General features: G+C 44.4%; 1 protein-coding gene across 5 annotated transcripts in view; it reads right to left on the reverse strand.

Moving 5' to 3' along the window:
* Bbs9 (Bardet-Biedl syndrome 9) overlaps nucleotides 1–21080 on the reverse strand; it is a 436605-nt gene that overhangs the window by 411570 nt on the left and 3955 nt on the right. For 4 of the 5 annotated variants that reach the window (XM_028872560.2, XM_028872557.2, XM_028872561.2 and 1 more), the window contains 2 exons: nucleotides 9414–9536; nucleotides 2478–2628 (listed from right to left, as the gene is read on the reverse strand). In XM_028872560.2, the coding sequence (XP_028728393.1) occupies nucleotides 2478–2628; nucleotides 9414–9525 (263 nt within the window). In that variant the 5' untranslated portion in view covers nucleotides 9526–9536. Of the gene's footprint in view, nucleotides 1–2477; nucleotides 2629–9413; nucleotides 9537–11814; nucleotides 11952–21080 lie in introns of all 5 variants that reach the window. The other variant, XM_028872558.2, reaches the window with a different exon arrangement.

Raw genomic sequence — 21080 nt, forward strand, 5'->3', positions numbered from 1 at the left:
CCCCCGCTCTGAAACCAAGAAATGGTTATCCCCAGGCGGCGCACCCGCCTTCCGAATTAATCCATTGCCTGATGACAGCAGATTCTCTATGTGTTCAAACAAGATATAGTGATACACATGCCTTAATCTCTATATGAGCATCAGATCTGTCTTCTGTATAGACAGCCAATGATGAGGAGGTCATGTGGTTGGGTTTACAACCAATGAGAAGGCAGAACAGGAAGTCAATAAAAAGACAGACGCACAGGAAGTAGGTCTTTTTCTGAGAGGAAGGGTGGTAGCGACAGCGGGTGGTAAGAAGGTGGTTTTAGTCTCACCTCTTAGCAACTGCTCTGACCTCTTGGGCTTTTAACTCTGCATTTGGCTCTATGTTTCTTATTTAATAATACTGTTACATCTACACACCAGCATCTTAGGGTTTCTATTGATGTGAAGAGACTCAATGACCATAGTGTAGGGAAAGGGGGCTGGCTAAAGAAACCTACCTTGACCCTGGACCCCAGAACTAGGGAAAGATGGCTCAGATCAGGGCAGAAAGAAACACAGTTTGGCTCAGATCAGAGCTATCTCTGCCCCTGGCCAACTGACCTGTGAAACCAACCAATCACAGAGCACGAAAGTAGCACCCTGGCCCTGGAGCCCAAGACCAGGGGAAGAAACACAGCCTGGGTTTGGGACCTGAGCCAGAGAAAGGAACACTTTATCCCCAAACCCAGAACCAAGAAAACATGCCCTGGCTCTGAAACCAGTACCAAAGAAACACTCTTGGCCCCTAGAATCAGAGTCAGTGAAAGAAATGTGCCCTGGCCTTAGAATTATTGTCAAAACACCAAGAAAGGCCAGTGAAAGAAACACAGTTTGGCCCTGAAATCAGGGCCATCTCAGATCCCCAGTCCACAAAACTGACCAATCCCTGGGCAGGAAAAAAAACTAGCCAATCCCTGGTTGACTCTGCCCCCAAGAGATCCTATATAAACCACCCTGCCTGGTCAGTTGTGAGCTGTTCTCTCCATCCTGGTAGAGACAGCCACTCTCCTGGACCCCTCCTTCCCAAATAAATCTCTTTCTCTAAAGAGTTTTGGGTATAAGATCTTCCTTCACTGGTGAACAGAAGATCCATGCTGAGACGTCCCTCAGTGGACAGAGCAAGGAAGAGCTGAAAAAGTAACACTTTTCTCTGGAGCCAGAGGAGATTTCTACATTTCTTCAGGGGTTTCCCTTTTGCAGAGTGAAGCAAAAGAAGCAACATCTTAGGCTGGAGAAGCAGAGCTCTGCTAGGAAGCCCCCTTAAGTGACGGCTGAGCAAAGCTCAGCTGTAACAGCTCTCCAGGAGAGGAGCAGGATTGCTATGTCCTGTGGGGAGACCATCCCCCACCACACCAGGTATAGCCTGACTCTCCCCAACAATCAGGATACCCTTCGGCTGAGCTGTCCTAGCAGCTCCAGGCCTGACTCTCTCGAGCAGTCAGAATAACTTCCCCTCCAGGGCAGAACTGTATCCCCTAAGTGGCTCGAGGTATCCAGGACATCTGGATACCTTGTCCAGAAGCTGTCAGCTGTTCTAAGCAGCTACCTCACCCTCTAGAGCTGCTGTCTCGTCACAACTCCATCCATCACCTGACTCCCCAAGAGGTCAGGATACCTCTCCCCCAGAGTTGCAAAACTCACATTTTGGTGCCAAAATCCAGGACCAAATCCACAAAGTTGCAACAAATTTACTTACACATAGCAACTTATAAAGGGAAAGAAAGAGAGGGAGGGGGGGAGAGAGAGAACTTTGAAACATTTTTTCATAGGGACAAAACATACTTCATGGATTGAGCTGACTTCAAGACAGGATCTTTCTATTTTAAATAAATAGTTCATTTTAAATTTCACAACTATGAAGAAAAGTAACAGTAATTTGCATCTTTGTATACCTATTAAACAGATATTTACCTGAGGTGTTCTTTCAGAAGTGAATATTTGGCTTGGTCTATAAACTTATCTCTGTCCCAGTGCTGTAATGTCTAATTTCTCAAGTTCATTACTATAAAAGTGTCCTCGGTATTGAAGTGAGCTTGCTGGACAACCATGAGGACCACTATTCAGTCCCCAGCACCTGTACAGCAAGGGAGGCGTCCTTTACCCAACGGGAACCCAGCCCAAAGGGGCAGAAACAGGAGGGCTACTGGGGCTTTGGGGGCCAGCATAGCCAAGAAATTGCAAGCCCTAGGTTCACGTTCACTCTCCAAAAGGAAGACCTAGAGTGTGCACCTGCACACACGCGTATACACTCATACAGACATACACACTAATAAATCACTACGCTAACTCATCTTAAATGTACATGTTTCAACATAAAAAGTGTTCAGAACATGTTGCTTGCCTGCAAGACATGTATCTATAATGTACAATCCATGAAATAATATTTTAAATCCGTAAAAGTGTCCCCATGAGGCACAGATGTGATGCCCAAGTGGAAACCCCACACTCACGAGACAAACTTCCCGACTTCCACTTGAAGCACGGGGTCCCGCAGGTGCACTTCCAGAAGTAAATCTTCAGCCTGAGGCCCATCTCCAGTTTTCACAGAATGGGGATTAAAGATTCTCAAGTAGCCCATGAAGCTGCCCACGATGATTTTATCTGTAGACAGATTTTTAAAAGACAGAGTAATAAAAAGACATTAGCAAATATCATGGAGAATCAATGTTCTGAAGACTAAAGAAGTCAAAATAAAGAAGTCAAAAGATCCTAACCTTGCTTCAAACACAAAGTCACTTTACCAACAGATGATGTGATTAAAGGGAACTTATGAGTAACACATACCTTCTCAAAAAACAGCTCTACATCACGAAAAGTCAAGGATACTAGTGAAAATGAGTGTTTTTCTTAAGCATCAATTGATATCCATCATAATTCAGCTCAATGACAGCAAGTCACTGTCTCAAAAAACTGATAAAGATTACAGACTTGCTTCATCATGGAATGTTAATTCTATAATTGATTACGACTGTTGAAGACACTCTTGGAGTGCCCCTGTTCTTTCTTGGGTGTTAACATGATGTGAATGTGTAAATATGTATTGGCTCAGTATGTACTGTTAAGGAAAGTAGAATCCGTGTGTATAGGCAACTAGCTAAAATGATGGTCTCTACAGCACAACAGAGCAGTCATGTGTGTTCAAAATGAGAACGCCTTATGCTACCACCGGGGCTGGAGGCTACACACGGAAGCCTAACCTGTCTGTATGCTTGCATTGACAGTTTGAACAAAGTCTATTGCCCAAGATATAATTGCCAAGGTTATATAAGAATCGCAGGATACAACTGTCCTTTAGGGAAAAAGACATAGAGGAATCTAAATGCCAAATTAGGATGCAAGGCAGCCAGGTGAGCTGGCACAGGCATGTGATCCTAAGCACTTAGAAGCTGCCTTAGTTACTTTTCTATCACCTATGACAAAGGCAACTTATCAAAGAAAATGTTTGATTTCAGGCTTATGAGTTCAGAGCCATGACAAGGCACACAGCGGCAGGTGTGGCAGCAGGCAGGTGGGCATGGCCCTGGAGTAGTAGCTAAAAGCTTTCTTACATCCCTTCCCAAAAGTAGGAAGCAAAGAGAGAGTGTGTGAACTGGGAATGGAATAGACTTTTGGAACCTCAAAGCCTACCCCACCCAGTGACACACCTCCTCCAACAGGGCCATTTCCTAATCCTTCCCAAACAGTTCCACCTACCAGGGACCAAGCATTCAAATATATGAGCCTATGGGGCCATTCTCATTCACACCACCACAGAAGCTGAGGGAAGACAGAGAATAAATTGGGGGCTGGGATATGTCCATCTGACAATACTGGCAAAAATTGAAATGATACATCTACAAACCAAAGAGTATCTTGAATTACTGGAACTTAGAAGAAACAAATAAGGACCCTAGAGTCCCCAGAAAAACTAGAAGAAGGAGCTAAAGAGATGGTCCAGCAGTTAAAAGCACTGACTACTCTTACATAAGGACCCGAGTTCAGTTCTCAGCACCCACATGGTGGCTCACAACCACCTGCAACTCCAGTTCCAGAGTATCCGATGCCCTCTTCTGGCCACTATTGGGTATTGTAACATATGGTACACGTGACTCACACCAACCAGCAAACACATAAACAATACACATAATATAAATAAATAAATAAATATTTTAAAATAATACTAGAAGAGGCAAAGAGATAGTAGAAACCAGAGAAACAGCATGGCCCTGACAACACCTTGATTTCCAAAGCTTAGCATCTACAACTGTGACAGAATATGTTCCTGTCATTTTAAGTCATTAGAGTGATACTTTGTTATAGTGATATTAAGAGACAAATCTTTATCTGTGGTTGGCATGTAAAATGAATTAAAAATTTTTAATTAAAAAGAGAAACCAATCATCCATTTCAGAGGCAGTCTGCCTTTCCTTTACTTGGTGCTCACTGAGCCAGGCCATGGACTAGGCAGTTCCACCAGACTAACTCTAAGTCCTCAGCATCACCAGGAAAGGCACTCCCATGGGGACCTCAGTCCTAAGGAAACACAAAGCCATCGGGAGTCCAGAAGACCCAATAGCAGCATTCTGGAGGTCTGCAAGGTTAGTGACACCATGATCATTTCTGCTCCTGTCAAGTTCCAGCCAGACAAACCCTGCTTCACAGTTGGAGGGGTGTTAGTATTCTCAGTCCTTCTTCATTTATCATGATGTCCTATTACTTGTAGCCAAAAAAAAATGTTAACTGATGTAGAAATTAACACAGAGAATAAAATGTAAGCATGAATATCGCTGCAAGGAGGATATTTGCCATCTTGTGTTCTGTGGGAGCACCAAGCAGTAAGGCTCCTGTCCATGCTCTAGGTGGGGTTTGAGAGCACCACACAAAGAAACAGAACAAATAAATAATCACAGATCATCTTCTGGGACCTGGTGCTCTGACCTAGATTGTTATCAGATGATGCAATAAAACACTGATCAAAACCATGGACAGGAGGAAAGGGTTGGTTTGTCTTATAGGTTAGCCTATTATTGGCACAGGTCGGGGCAGGAACCTGAAAGCAGGAACTAGAAACAGAGACCATGGAGGAAAAGCACTGTCTGCTCCTAACTGCTGAGTCATCTCTCCAGCCCCTAGTGGAATTGTCCTAGGATTCTTCTCTAGGGGACTGTGAGGGTTTGAATGAAAAGGACGTCCCATAGGCGTCACCAGGGAATGGCACTATTTGAATAAAGAGGTGTGGCCTTGTTGGAGGAAGTGTGTCACTGGAGGTGGACTTTCAGATTTCAGAAGCTCAAGGCAGGCCCTGTGTCTCTCTCTCTTCCTGCTGCCTGCAGATCCAGATGTAGAACTCTCAGATACTCTTGCAGCACCATGTCTACCTGGGTGCCACCATGCTTCCTGCCATGATGATGACGGACTAAACCTCTGGACTGTAAGCCAGCCCCAGCTTGCTTTCTTTCATGAGAGTTGCCATGGCCGTGGTGTTTCTCCACAGCAGAACACTGACTAAGACAGGGACTAATGCTCACTTGCACAGATGCACTTGACAAAAGCAAACAGCCAAGCTCTGCAAGTATCCTGAGCACTGACTTTGAGTTCTACTAATTCTAGAGGGCCAGAAAGACAGTGTTACAGAGGATGGAGCTGGTAGAGCAGATGTCCTGAGAGGACTGGGAGAGGCAGGATCAGAATCGGGGACAAAAGGGCTCATCAGATTGAAACAGGCATGGGAACTTTTCTTTCTAATCCTCTTGTCTTTGTCACAATGGGGGAAAAAATCTCTAGGCTCTGCACTGTCCTCTTTCTTTCCTGTGCTTTTTATAGCGAGTTTCTCCAAGGAGCCAGAGTCCCTGTCCCTCTGACTCTCCATCACTCACTCACTACATATCCAGAAGGGAATATTCATCCACCCTCATCAAGAACACCAGTTAGCAGCTGGAGAGATGTACTGTTCTTGCAGAGGACCGACTCCAGCTGGGTCCTCAGCATCCATGTCAAGTGCCTCACAAGTAACTATCTGAAAATCTCACTCCAGGGGACCTGACATCTGGACTCTGCAGGTTCCTGCACTCGTGGGCATATAACCCACACACAAATTCAGGCAAACGCATGTAATTTATAAAAAGTAATAAAAATAAATCTTTTTTAATGCAAAGAACACTAATGAATCTCTTGCTACTAAATAGATTGAGAACCTTTCATTCCTCTTGTCATTAAAAACTCTGCCTCTCATAACTGGATGTCAACATGTAGAAGATTGCAAATAGATCCATATCTATCACCATGTATAAAGTTCAAGTCCAAGTGGATCAAAGAACTCAACATAAATGCAGTTACACTGAACTTGATAGAAGAGAAAGTAGGAAGGAACACATTGGCACAGAAGACCACTTCCTAAATCTAACACCAGTAGCACAGACACTGAGAGCAACAATTAATAAATGAGACCTATTGAAACTGAGAAGCTTTTGTAAGGCAAAATACAGTTAATAAACAGCCTACAGAATGGGAAAAGATCTTCACCAACCCCACATCTGACAGAGGATTGATCTCCAAAATATATAAAGAACTCAAGAAACTAGACATCAAAATACCTAACAGTCCAATTTTAAAAAATGGGCTACAGAGCTAAACAGAGAATTCTCAACAGAAGAATCTCAAATGGCCAAAAGACATTTAAGGAATTGCTCAACATCTTTAGTCACCAGGGAAATGCAAATCAAAACGACTCTGAGATACCACCTTACACCTGTCAGAATGGCTATGATCAAAAACACTGACAACAGCTTACGTTGGAGAGGATGTGGAGCAAAGGGAACACTCCTCCACTGTTGGTGGGAATGCAAACTTGTACAACCACTTTGGAAATCAGTATGGAGACTTCTCACAAAATTGGTAGTCAATCCACCTAATGATACCACTCTTGAGCATATACCCAAGGAATGCTGATTCATACCATACAGATACATGCTCAACTACATTCATAGCAGCATTATGCATAATAGCCAGAACCTGGAAACAACCTAGATGTCCCTCAACTGAAGAACAGATAAAGAAAATGTGGTACATATACACATGGATTACTACTCAGCAGAGAAAAACAATGACATCATGAAATTTGCAGGCAAATGGATAGAACTAAAAATATATCATCCTGAGTGAGGTAACCCAGACTCAGAAGGACAAACATGGTATGTACTCACTCATAAGTGGATACTATATGTAACTGCAACCCACAGCTCCAGGGAGGCTAGCTAAGGAGGGCCCTAGGAAGGATGCATGGATCACCCAGTAAAGGAGAAATAGATGAGATCTACATGAGCAACCTGGGAGTGGGGGGGGGGGGATAATGGAGGGCAAGTGATGGGGGATGAGAACATAGGGGAACAGGAAGTTTGAGCTGGAACAGGGACAGAGTGGGAGATCAAGGAAAAAGATACCATCATAAATGAAGACATCATGTGAATAGGGAGAAACAGAGTGCTAGGGAAGTTCCCAGGAATCCACAAGAATGACCCCACTTTAGACTACTGGCAATAGTCAAGAGGATGTCTGAACTGACCTACTCTGGTGATCAGACGGCTGAATAACCTAACTGTCATCATAGAGCCCTCATCCAGTGACTGATGGAAGCAGATGCCGAGATCCATGTACGAGTGCCAAGCCGAGCTCCGAGAGAGAATCCAATCGATAAGAGAGAGGAGGGATTCTATGTGCAAGGGACATCAAGATCATGATGGAAAAATGCACAGAGACAGCCAGCCAAACTAGTAGAAATGCACAAACTGTGGACCAATGGCTGAGGAGCCCCCAGGCTACTGGATTAGGCCCTGTGGATAGGCAAGACAGTTGTTTAGCTTGAACTGGCTAGAGGACCCCCAGACAGTGGGATTGGGATCTGTCCCTGGTGCATGAGCCAGCTTTTTGGAGCTTAGTGCCTATGGTAGGACAGCTTTCGCAGCCTTGGTGCAGGGAGGTGGGGCTTAGACCTGCCTCAACTGAATGTACCAGGCTCTGCTGACTCCCCAGGGGAGACCTTGCCTCGGAGGAGATGGTAAGGGGAGCTGGGTTGTAGGGTAAGGCTGGGAGACGGGAGGAGGGAGGAGAGGGGCCTGTGGTTGGTAAAATGTAAAATGAATAGAAAATTTAATAAAAAAATTCAAAAAAGAAAGAAAGGAGAAGGAAAGGAGTAATATTTACAACACCAGATTAATTTTCTTTCTTGGAAGCCAATGAAATTCTGAATTGCAAAGTAAGAGCTCATGAAATATAAACTATTTAAACTTAGTACAAATTTCATACTGTAATAATATAGAACTAGACCATTCTTCTTCTTTTTTTTTTTTAAATAGTTTTTCAAGACAACTATTTTTAAGGCAAGGTTTTCTTTCTGTAGCCTTGACTGTCCTGGAACTCACTCTGTAGACCAGGTTGACCTTGAATTCACAAAGATCCGCCTGCCTGTACCTCCTGAGTACTAGGATTAAATGCATGTGCCACCACTACCCAGCTTGACCTAGGCCCTTCTTAAAGACCACTTAAAACATGAATATTCGGAGAAGCAAGTAATGTAAGAACAGGACAGTAACTGGTTTTTGTAAAACAAAAAACGAAAGCAATGACTTAGCAATTGTTTCCCCTCACTAACAGAATTGGCATGATTTTATTACAGCATTAATGTTTCCAGATTCAATTAGAAAAGCACATCATAGCCAGGCAATGTGGCAAACAACTTTAATCCCAGCACTCAGGAGGCAGAGGCAGGCGGATCTCTGTGAGTCGAAGGCCAGTCTGGGCTACAGAGTGAGTTCCAGGACAGGCAATGCTAAACAAAGAAACCCTGTCTCAAAAAACAAAAAAGAACATCATTTTCATTATAAATAATTTCTAAAATGAATTTTTTATTTTAAATATTTTACTAGTTCTTCCTTAAAAGATCCCACTTGGTAGCAAATCAAGTGCCACATGATTTGTCTATTAATTCCACCAAATTAATAGGACAGAATGAACAAAAGCCAGAATGATATCAACAACAAAGCAGAGGAAAGAACTCTGTCAGCTGCCATCTACACACTACTTATAAGAAAACACCAGACATGGTGACACACGCTCATAATCGTAATCTTAGGAGGATCAGAGTGAGACTGGGCCAGCCTGGACTACCTCAGGAAAGTTTATCTAGAAAAAGGTGGGGGTGGGTAGCGGGAGGAGGCACATTCAAACCTAGGTTATAATTGAGACCTGCAGTCAGTCATGTGCTATTAAGTTCATATTCTCGTTTCTTTAAAGCTTTGCTCAGTGGGGAAATGCAGTCTACAGCCCAATATGAGAAACCCTCCTCGGCAAGTGGGAGGCCTGGGTTCAGTCCCAGCACTGGGGAGACAGAAGCACACCCGCAACCCCCTTACCTTGTCCATCTCCACTGTTGTCGACGTCAGCCAGACACAAGCAGCCTTGGTCGAACTCTTCCTTCTCACCCAGCACAGTAGACCACCAATCACGGGCCTTAAATAAGGACATGTTCTTTCACCCTAAAAATAAAACATTCGTTTATAATAAAAATTCACTTTATAAAAAGGAAGAAGTCAAATTATCCCATTTCCAGATCACATGATCCTCTTTTTAAAAGACCCTATATAATTTACTAGAGAATTCTTAGATGTAAAAACACTTACTGTAAAACTATAAGCTACAAAATCAATAGTTAAAAACAAGCAACAGCCTTCACATACACCAGAAAGAAATTAGAAAAACTAGACTGTTCATAAGAACTCCCAAAACTGTCAAGTACCTATGGGCCATAGAGATGACTATGTTAACAATACATATTGATCAGCTAGGCGGTGGTGACGCACGTCTTTCACTCCAGCACTTGGGAGGCAGAGGCAGAGGATCTCTGTGAGTTTGAGGCCAGCCTGGTCTACCGAGCAAGTTCTAGGACAGGCTCCAAAGCTACACAGAGAAACCCTGTCTCTGAAAAAAAAAAAAAAGGAATGCATACTAATATTCCAGAGGACCTGAGTTTGATTTCCAGCACTCATATTAGATGGCTCATAACTGCCTGTAACTCCAGGTCCTGGGGATCTGGTGACCTCTTCTGGCCTCCAGTGACACTGCACTCGGGTGCATAAACCCACATACAGGCATAAACACATAATTTAAAAATAATAGTAATAAGATAAATTACTTTAAATATTAAGTACACCTAACCAACAAATTGAAACGTCAAGAGTTTGAAAAGGGAAATTAAAGATGCTAAGTGAGAGAAAGATTTATGATCTTGGATTAGCAGAAGTGATATGACAAAAAAAATGGATATACCACCAAAAGTAATTTACGGATTTTATACAATATTTAACAAAATTCCAGTGTCTTATTGTACAGATCTAGAAAAAAAACAATGTAAGTATGCATATAAAACACAAATAACCAAAGCAATGCTCAGCAGTAAGAACACACTGGAGGTGTGACAAAACCCAGCCTCAAACTATACGACAGTCACAGTGACAACCACAGCCTGGTCCTGACACAGAAACAGGCAGACCTCTGGGACAGAAGAGAGGACCCAGACAGAAACCAACAAAGCTATGACCACCCGTTCACAAAGGAGGAAACACGCAGTAGCAAAGAGCCCCTGGGCAACGAACGGTGCTGGCAAAACTGGGCATCCTCTTGTGTGTGTGTGGGGGGGGGTGTTAGATTAGATCCCTACCTTTCCTCTGCACAGAACCAACTCAAAATGTAGCAAAGGCCTTAGCTGAAAACCTGGAATGCCAACAGTGCTGCAGGAGACCAGGGAGAATGTTCTTCCAGACCCTGGGATATCTCAGCGGGACTTTGGAGCACTCAGTTCTAAGTGGGATGTCTACCAAACCCTCCCCTCAGGGCTCGGGGATCCATGTGGAAGAGGAAGTGGGAAGACTGTGAGAGCCAGAGATGATGGCTGACTTCTGTGTTTTCTAGACACAGGCAGATGCATGAACTCACAGAGACTGCAGCATGCACAGGGCCTGCACAGGCTCAAGCCAGATGGGTCCCAGGACTCTCATCCCTCACCAAGACTCTATCTGCAAGTGATACCCTTTCGTAAAGGAAAAATCAGTTTTCTCCGGTGAACTCTCACTAGGTATATTAACCACGTCAGGCAGGCCTCATGCCCAGGAGCAGCTGACCAACACAAAACGAACTTGATGGCGTTTTTTTGTAGATGTTTTTGTCCCGCTTTGCTCTGCTTGGGCACTTTTTGTCTTACTGGCCTTTTGCTTGTTTATTTTTATTTCTATATTTATGTCTTTGTACAGGTTTTTGAGTGCATGTTTCTTGCTTCTTTGTTTTATTTTTTAAAAAAAGAGAAAGAACATAAAGTTGGGTGGGTAGGAGGTAGAGAGGATCTGGGGGGTGCCGGGGGATGGAAAAACATGACTAAAATATATTGTGTGAAAATTGTTTCAATGAAGAAACTAAACCATACATATCTATAATAATAAAACAAAACAGGATTTACAAAGGTACTGGGCAGAAAGACACCGGCTGGGCAAGAACATTCTGAATGGAACACCCACAGCACAGGAACAGCCCCAGTATCAACAGATGGGACTACGTGAAACATCAAGTGTCTGCACAGCAAAGGAAGCTAACAGCAAACAGCCCACAGGGCAGGAGAAACCCTTCCACATAGGCTTCAGACGGGGGCTAACATACAGAACTTACAAAGAACTGCCAAAATGAAATGCCAAGGAAATAAAACTGACAGTCAGCAAAGGCGCTAAGGAGATGAACAGTCTACCAACATGTGACATGTTGCATTACCTGGCTTGTTCAATGCCTTAAAGCTCCAGGGCGCCCCACTTTCAACTGTCCATGGGCCAGAAGCACCCCAGCCTTGGCAAGCAGGGAGGACACAACAATCAACAGAAGAGGAACAGCAGGCCCAGTGCAGGGCACCTCTGTGAACACATCACACATGGGAAAATCACAACATCACTACCAGTGACAGTTTAGGGCTGAAATGACCGACGCCAGCAAGCACACGCTTCTGAACCTGTCCTGATGAAACACGATGTTGGCGGTGGTCTGGTCTTCTTATTGTCGTCATTATTATTGTTACTGCTGTTACTATGTATAAAGAACAAATTCTTTACAGCGAGTGGGATTGGCAGCCCATGCTTATACCTTTTAAAAATCTAAGAAGGGCAGAAATCCAGACTACCAAGAAGCTTTCTCTACAGTAAATCCAGCAGCTTCTCTTATGAACTATTGGCTAAAAACCTGAAATTATTAACAAGACTAGAAAACCCACCCACACTACACTGGCTCAAACTGGAGATTCCCTAGAAGAGGAAGAGGATAAAAAGCAACCACTTTCTCCCAGCTGTGTGCAGGGCTCGGCTCTGCCTTCCTAGGGAGACTGCCACTCTGTGAGAGCTCTGCTGTTTATCACTCATGTCTGACACACGTGGACACCAATTCCTCTGTCTGTGCACGCGTGTGATATGATGCTGGTCAGGCCGGAGAACTGTTATTACACCAGGAGCATCACCTGGACTCTTAGTTTCTACACACAGAGAGAAAGAATGTATTTAGGGTGTACACAGCCGGAGGGGGATCACTGTGATGACTCTAGTGTATATTATCAATTGAGGCCACCCAAACTCAGAGAGGAAAAAAACACACGTTCTCCCTCATGTGCCAACTCTGGTCTACAATGTATAGACACAGACACATAAATGGTTTTTACTGATCATTGTAACTGTGGGTATCAAAACATTTAGAAAGGGTAATTTGGAATGATAGTAAAAACAGAAGAAAAAGGTTCACAGGCATCATCAAAGAAGATATCAACCTGTCTTTCTCATTTCAACTCTGTCATACTTTTTCTCTTTTGTGGTAGATGAGTGAATTAAAAATATAATTGATAGTGAAAGTGTAATACCCTAAGTGAAGATACAAGGCTTCGAAATGGCCATCCTAGCTGTATATTCATGGATATACATAGGGGTTAAGTTTGAGCGGCTACTTTTGGAGAGTTGGTTTTTCAAGACAAGGTTTCTCTGTATAGCCTGTCCTAGAATTCACTCTGTAGGCCAGGCTGGCCTCAAACTCACAGGGGGGCCTGCCTCTGTCTCTCAAATGCTGGGATTAAAGGCGTGTGCTACCTTAATCTTAATGTGCAATTTTTTTATTTGTGAATTAGTTATAATCAAATGACTTTTAAAAATAAAGACCTTTAATATAAAAACTTTCAGGTTTTGGTTGTTGTTTTTACAGACAGGGTTGGTATATCCCAGGCTGGCCTTGAACTCCTGTTCTTGTGCCTCCACATCTCGTGTGCTGGGATCACAGTCATCTGCCACCACACCCTGCTCAAATTAATTCTCTCTTAAAGCACAGCAAATTAAACTTGCGTAGCCTTGAGATTAACATTTGCAGTTAACTTTAACTCTTCGTATTATGTACACAAGCAGGAAAACACACTTCCAAATGGCTACAAACATTAATCAGATATTCTGCAACATCATTAGGATTAGCCTGAGGAACTATATATTCATTCTAGACTAATCTATTTTCTGAGAACTGGAGGAAGGAATTACACAGAAATGGGGGGGGGACTTCTCTACAGGACAATTTCAAAATTGAAGAGTACTACTTAGCACAAAAATCTTTAATGAAATACCTAACTTCCTTTCAGAGCTGACTGCAATGTCCTCCGCACTGGAACTGCAGGTACCCAAGGATCTCCTGCTTCCTCCAGAAAAGGTAAGGTGGAAACGGGGATTTACACAGAGAGAGACGGAGAGAGACAGAGACCAGGAAAACAGGTTTGTAGGTCCATACACCTACAGTGTGTCCTCAGACAATCCCAGCCGCTGTACCATGATTTCCTAACAGAGTGAGCATTCCCAGCTCTTCCTTAAGTTACTCATTGAATGCATATTGCACCTTTTCAATGGAAAGGCAGCATCACCTACCTTGAGATTATGCATTCCCGTACTTTTTTTTAGACAGTCTCACACTATAGGCCTCGGTGGCCTCGTAACTATCCTGCATCAGCCACCTAAGAACTGGGATTGTAGCACCATACCCAGCCTCTACATTTTCTCTAATGTAGATGTAACTTTCCTTTGTGGTACAGGCTTAAATGGTACTTAGGAAATAACACTTTCTCCGTAATTAATTACATTACCTAAGGTCTCCACAAACACTCAATTCCAATGAGTTAACTATGTAGCCTTTGCTCACAGAATACAGGGTCAGGCTCCTGTAACCTCTAGTCACCACACTTCTATCACTCATATAGCATCACTATGTGTTTCTATTTATAAAGATGACACTTGTTTAATACCAGTGGTTCTCAACCTGTGGGTCATGACCCCTTTGGCAAATCTTTGTCTCCAAAACTATTTACATTACGATTCACAATAGTAACAAAATTGCACTTATGAAGTACCAATGAAAATAACTTTACTGTTGGTGGTCACCACAACATAAAGAACTGGATTAGGAAGGATGAGAACCATTGTTTTATACTGTTAATTCATAACCACGGAACTCACAGTCAAGAGCACTGTAACTCCATAAGCCTGAACAAAACATTTCTTTTTTTTTTTTTTTTTTTTTTTTTTTTTCCAAGACAGGGTTTCTCTGTGTAGCTTTGGAGCCTGTCCTGGATCTCACTCTGTAGACCAGGCTGGACTCGAACTCAGAGAGATCCTCCTGCCTCTGCCTCCGAGTGCTGGGATTAAAGGCGTGCGCCACCACCGCCCGGCACAAAACATTTCTTGTCACATGTATTTTCTCACAACTGTCCTGCACTTAGGAACATTAGTCATACCTCAGCATTTGCTTCTTTGTTGTTGTTTTATTTTGGTTTTTGAGACATGATCTCATCATGTAGCCCAGGCTGGCTTTGAACATTCAATCCTTCTTCCTCAAACTCCTGAGTCCTGCGAGTGTAAGCATGCACCACCACTACACTGCTTCCACATGAAATGGGGAATGCAGACCTGGAGAGACAGTCCAGCAGGGCTTGCCACCAAGTCTGATGACCTAAAGTTGACCACAGAAACTCAGGACAGAGGTAAAGAAGAGACATGTGCACTGACCTGCATACACACGATAAACGAATAAGAAATCATAAATGAATAAATATGTAAAATGTGGCAGCAAACAGACCACAAAAAGATGCCTGCTTCCAGCTTAAGACCTGCAGACGGCAGAGTGGCTTTGCATGCCCTGGGATCCTGCAGATTAACGTCCTCACTGCTCTCCCGGTGATCACTGATGACTACCCAAGCACTGAGGACATGATTGTGAGATTACAACCAACATCCAGCAGGTAGAAAATTCACAAATACAAAATCTGGAAATAACAAAGACCAGCTGTCCTTTTTTTAAACACACAGAACAACCTGTTTCTTGGAAGTAGGCCTTCTGCATGGGCTAATCATAGAAACCAAGGCCATTTTCTTCCATACAAAATAAACCAAGAAACTGTCTGAGAATGCTGGAAACCTCACATACTGGAGTCAGGCTGTGTGAGTCTGGATGCCCAACACAAACTAACCAGAAGCAATGTGATAATCACCCTGTCGATCCAACTGGGTTTGGAACTGCCTAGGAGATCCAATGTGGGCAAGTCTCCCCATTGTGGACAAGTCCCCTGGGCAGTCTCCCATTTCAGTCTCCCATTGTGGGCAAGTCTCCCCATTGTGGGCAAGTCTCCCCATTGTGGGCAAGTCTCCGAGGGTGTCTCCAGAAAGTTTTAGCTGAAGAGGGAAGACACCTTCAGCCCAGGGGGGAAGGGTCAGACCTTGATCACGACAGGACGCCAAGGCAGGAACTCAGGGCAGGAAGCTGGAGGCAGGAGCTGAAGCAGAGACCACAGTGGAACGCTACTCCCTGGCTTGCCTCCCCTGGCTTGCCTCCCCTGGCTTGCTCAACTACTTTCCTTACACAACCCAGGCCCACCTGCCCAGGGATGGCACTGCCTACCGTGGGCTGGGCCTTCCTACATCAATTAACAACTAAGACAATGCCCCAGACCAATCCATCGGGGCAGTTCCTCAGCTGAGGCTCCCTCTTTCCAGGTGACTCTAGCTGTGTTGACAGTAAAGTGACCCGCACAGTGGGTAACACCATTCCACAAGATGGAGTCACAGATTGGGTAAAAATGGACACGGGGAGATGTCAGCTAAACACCAGCATTCATGTCTCTCTCTGTTTCCTAACAGTAAATATTATGTGATCAGCCACCTCACTTCCCCTGCCATGACGAACTCTGTCCATTCAAACAATGAACCAAAGAAACGTTTCCTCACTTAAACTGAGTGGTCAGGTACTCTGTCATCACAATGAGAAAAGTAACTGCTACCCCTGCTATGGTTCAGTCCCTTCAACTACGAAATAAAGTCAGTATGATTATGTGAAACCATTAGTCATGAGTAGTATACATACTTTTCAGAAACTCCCACATGTGTTGGAACTCATATATTTATTTAGTCCCCTCCTTTTTGAGGCAAGGTCTCACCTTACTATGTACTGGAGGCTGGCCTTGAACTTCTAGTCTTTCATTGCTCGCTTCCCAGTGTGGGATTACGGGCATGCGCCGCCATGTCCAGTGTTAGGCAGTGCTGGGGTTGAGGCCAGGGCTCCTGCATGCTAGGCCAGCATTCTACCCGCTGAGCTGCACGCCCGCCGTCTGGCTGCGTCTTCAGTTGTCAGATAGTGTGACCTTTGCCTCAACTCGGTGGCCATAGCCAGAACGGCTTTAGGTTCCTGTGTCTGTCAAGACTGTCTGGGGTTGGGATGTGAGCTGAGCCGAACACCTGACATGATGCTCAGCAGTCCAGCGCCTTGTGCAGCGGACCTCAGTCAGGCTCACTTGTCTTCGGTGTGTGTGTGTGTGTGTGTGTGTGTGTGTGTGTGTGTGTGTGTATGTGCGAGCATGCGCTCGTGTGTGCGTGTGTGTGTGTGTGTGTGTGTGTGTGTGTATGTGCGTGCATGCGCTCGTGTGTGTGTGTGTGTGTGTGTGTGTGTGTGTGTGTGTGTGTGTGATTTGAGTGGCTACCACCAGATCTCGAGTTGTCAAGCAGAAGTTGCTAATACAGAAACCTGGAACTAGAAGCAAACTCGTTGTTTGGAAACTCAGCTCCTGGCCCTGGGTCTGGGCACAAGCTGTTGGTAGTACTTCCATGGTCAAGGTACAGTGCCACAGCCCTGGAACTGGGTGCCAGACACAAGCGAGGCTGCTCAGGAGCCCAGAGGCAGGAGTCAGAACTGGGTATGGGCTGCTGGGACTGCCTCCCAGATCCCTTGGACCTCTCTTCATCTGTCAAGTGTGTTGCTCCACCCCCTCCTCCCACCCCAATCACAGCTTTGCCTCTTAGCACCGATCACGACAGTCCACCTGCCAGGGGATGTACTCTAACTCTGCTCAAGGCAGAAATAGTTCACCAAGGCATGTAACAGGGCCTAAGAGCAGGGCTAACTGCCAGATGACCAAACTTAAGTTTGGTAGTAAGTACTCAAAAAAATGTTCTAAACACTTTTATTACAGTTTCATTGGATTTTTACTTGAATGAAGTAATGGTATTTAATAAACTACAAAATTTTTTTACATATGCCAGACACACAGAAAAAAATTGTAATGTTATATGCTTGGCTTACCAGAAAGAAGATATCCCCCCTCATACATCAGCTCTCAACTCTTGTCTGTTTGTTAGAGGCTCATGTAGCCCAGGCTGGACGCAAACTTGTTATATAGTCCATGCCAGCCTTGAACTCCTGACCTTCCACCTCCTGAGTGCTGGAATTACAGGTGTACACCACCGTGCCCAGCTAAGGTGTATCTCTTCTCATAGCCCTGAATAGCAAAATAAGCAAATCCTTTCTTGAGAAATGTGGTAAAGAGGAAGAATTCACCAGACCCTGGATTAGGGCACGTGATGAAATCAAAAGAAAGCCAGGGGTTAAGTCGTCTAGTTCAGAAGTGGGAGATGTGCCTAGAAAGGTGTGGCCACTTGCTACAAGCAGGATATCCCCAGTTAAAGGCAGCTTGGTCCAAGGGCGGCTTGTGGGAGGTTGTGGGCTCTTTGTAAGGTGCTCAGTCAGAGGTCATCAGATCATCAGGGAAAACCCTAAATGGGGCTGTGTGCCTTGGCTCCTTCTCCCTTTGCTTCCTAGCCCTGACATGAACACTTTTGCTCTGCCATGTGTCCTCACAGTGACATGAACCTCACCACAAATCCAAAGCAACGGGTGACCATGGGCTGGAACCTCCAAACCTAGGAGCCCAGCCAACTGTTTCTTTGTGAATTAATGATCTCGGTATATTGTTAGAGCATCTGAAGGCCGACTAAGACAGCAACTACATCAAATGTGGCTGTTTTGCCGGGGGGTGGGGGGTGGGGGGTGGCCCACGCCTTTAATCCCAGCACACTCCCAGAACTCTGTGAGTTAGGGCCAGCCTGGTCTACAAAGCAAGTTCCAGGACATCCAGGGATACACAGGGAAACCCTGTCTCAAAAGAAAAAAACAAAAAACAAAAAGGGAAGGAGGAGGGGGAGAAGAAAAAAAGGAGGAGGAGGGAACTGAAGCAAGGAATCAAAGAATGAGTGGTTCTCTGCCACATTCTGCATCAGGGAGTCGAAAAGAAGACGGGGGGGGGGGGGGGGCCGCTGGGCTGCTTAGTGGAAGGAAAACTAAGAGAGAAAGAAGAGCCACTCAACAGCCCAAGAAAGGCTCTTCACCTGTTCAAGGAGAAGAAAAAATCTCATGAGACCTGCCCAGAAAACACACTAAATCTCCCCCAAATAATGGGAGGAGAGGATCTCTTCTGTTGTGCCATTGAATCATATAAAAAAATTCTAAGTATTTAGATAAGTGACAAGAGGCATGGCTAGAGTCTGAATATAAAACCATATATCAATGAAAATACCTGTTGTGTGAAAATGCCCTTGAAAACCCTTATCAGAGTGGTAACATGGTAGTATATACCTGCAGTAACAGCATTGGGGAAGTTGAGGCAGGAGGATTGTAAGCTTGAGGTCAACTTGAGCTATAAAAGAAAAAGAAAGAAAACCATAAGAACAGGGTTTTGTAGCTCACTACAGTAAAGAAAAGCAAACCAACAAAACCACAGTAAGATGGACATTGTAGCGGGTTACTTGAGCACACTGAGTGAAAGGCACCTTCTGATTGGTTCAATAAAGAGCTGAATGGCCAACAGCTAGGCAGGAGAGGATAGGCGGGACTTCCAGGCAGAGATAGGAACTCTGGAAAGAAGAGAGGCGGGAATTGCCATTGGCAGAACATAGATTAATATAAACATGTTACTTTAAGTTATAACAACTAGTTGGGAACAAGCCTAAGCTAAAGTTAAGCTTTCATAATTAATAAGAAGTCTCCATGTCATAATTTGGGAGCTGGCAGTCCAAAGAAAAACTGGCTACAAGACGTAGTGGCATAAGCCCAGAGCCTGAGAGGTAGAGGCAGACTGACCTCTGTGAGTTCAAGGCCAACCTGGACCACAGGATAAGTTACAGGCCAGCCAGAGTTACATAGTGAAACCCTGTCTCAAAAAAAAAAAAACCACAAACAAAAAACAAAACATGCACGAACAAAACTACCTCGGCTGCGAAGACAGCTCAGTGGGTAAAGCACCTGTCATACAAGCGTGAGGACCTGAGTTCAAACCCCCAGAGCGCACTCAAAACCAGATGTGGTAGTTCATATCTATAATCTCAGCGCTCCTCCACCAAGACAGCAAGGGGGGATGGGTATAAAGAAGACAATTCCCAGAGGCCCACAGGTCCGCTAGCCTGGCGCATGTAGTAAGGGACAAATTAGAAACCCTGCCTCAGACAAGGCAAAAGGTGAGGACACACAGCATACACACGCACATGCACGCACACACTTCTTAAACAACAGAGAAAACTAACTCCCAACATCATCTATAAATACTAATTTCCCACAGATTTCTAACAAAAGCATCTAAGATCCATCTCTACTGACAAGATAGACAACAGCTGAATGTTTCCTTGTTTCTCTGATTTAGCAACTTCTCATTAGTCCCCCACAACTCTGTTATTCCCCAACAGTCACCTTCTCAGAACTCATTTAATGTCTTTAGAAATGCAGGTTCTTGCCCGCTTCAACAACACCCCCAGGTCCCTGAGCCGGCCATACAGTATCAGATGCTCTGACTCACTGTACAGTTTGAGGATCCCACAGCCAGGATCTAGGGCCAGCCCTTTTGGACTTCAGGCTTTGGAATATTTGCATATGCATAACGAGATGTCTTAGCCAACTTTAGACATTAGATTCATTTATATTCTATATGCATCTTATACACACGGCCTGGGTGTAACTATGTGTTTAGAGTATCTGAGTCTTAACTATGACCTCTCAGAGGAGGTAGGTGTGGGATGTCCCACACGTGGCATCACATCAGGGCTCTAAAGTTTCAGATTCTGAAGCTCTCTGAGCTCTGAGGGACACATGCTCAGCCCATGTGTGTCGGCCTAAGTGAGCATTTCTTCCATCACAGCCCTGCCTTACCCTTCTTTTTCTTAGGACCTCTAGTTGTCATTCCAAGGCATGGGAGGAAATCATCTTCTCCACATCAAAGAGCTTAAACAGCCAGCGTATCCATTAATCAGCTAGTCCTTGAATTCTGTTTTTGTCTTGTTTTTGAAGCAAAGTTGGAATTTAATAAGAGATCTGAATATAGGTTTTAAGCACTAGAGTTGAGAAAGAAAAACATTCAGGAAAAAGACAAACCACCCAAGAATGTGGTAAGGTGCCTTGTCCCATCATGTTGTAGGAGAGTCGCAGAGAAGCCATCTGATTTCATTTAATCTCACATCTAATGGCGGAGCCCCCTGTGTGTGCAGTGCCTGGGCGCCAGACCCTTCTTTCAGTACGCGCTAATGCTGTGCAATTCCTATCTGGGGAACTGAAACAAGCATGTATCAATACAGGAGTTTTATTGCTTTTGCTTTTTATGTTTGGGTTTTGTTTTTTGAGACAGGGCCTCCCTATGTTACCTGAGCTGCCTGGAACTCCCTATGTAAGCC

This window comes from Peromyscus leucopus, chromosome 7 (assembly GCF_004664715.2).
Source record: "Peromyscus leucopus breed LL Stock chromosome 7, UCI_PerLeu_2.1, whole genome shotgun sequence".
Classification (NCBI taxonomy): domain Eukaryota; kingdom Metazoa; phylum Chordata; class Mammalia; order Rodentia; family Cricetidae; genus Peromyscus; species Peromyscus leucopus.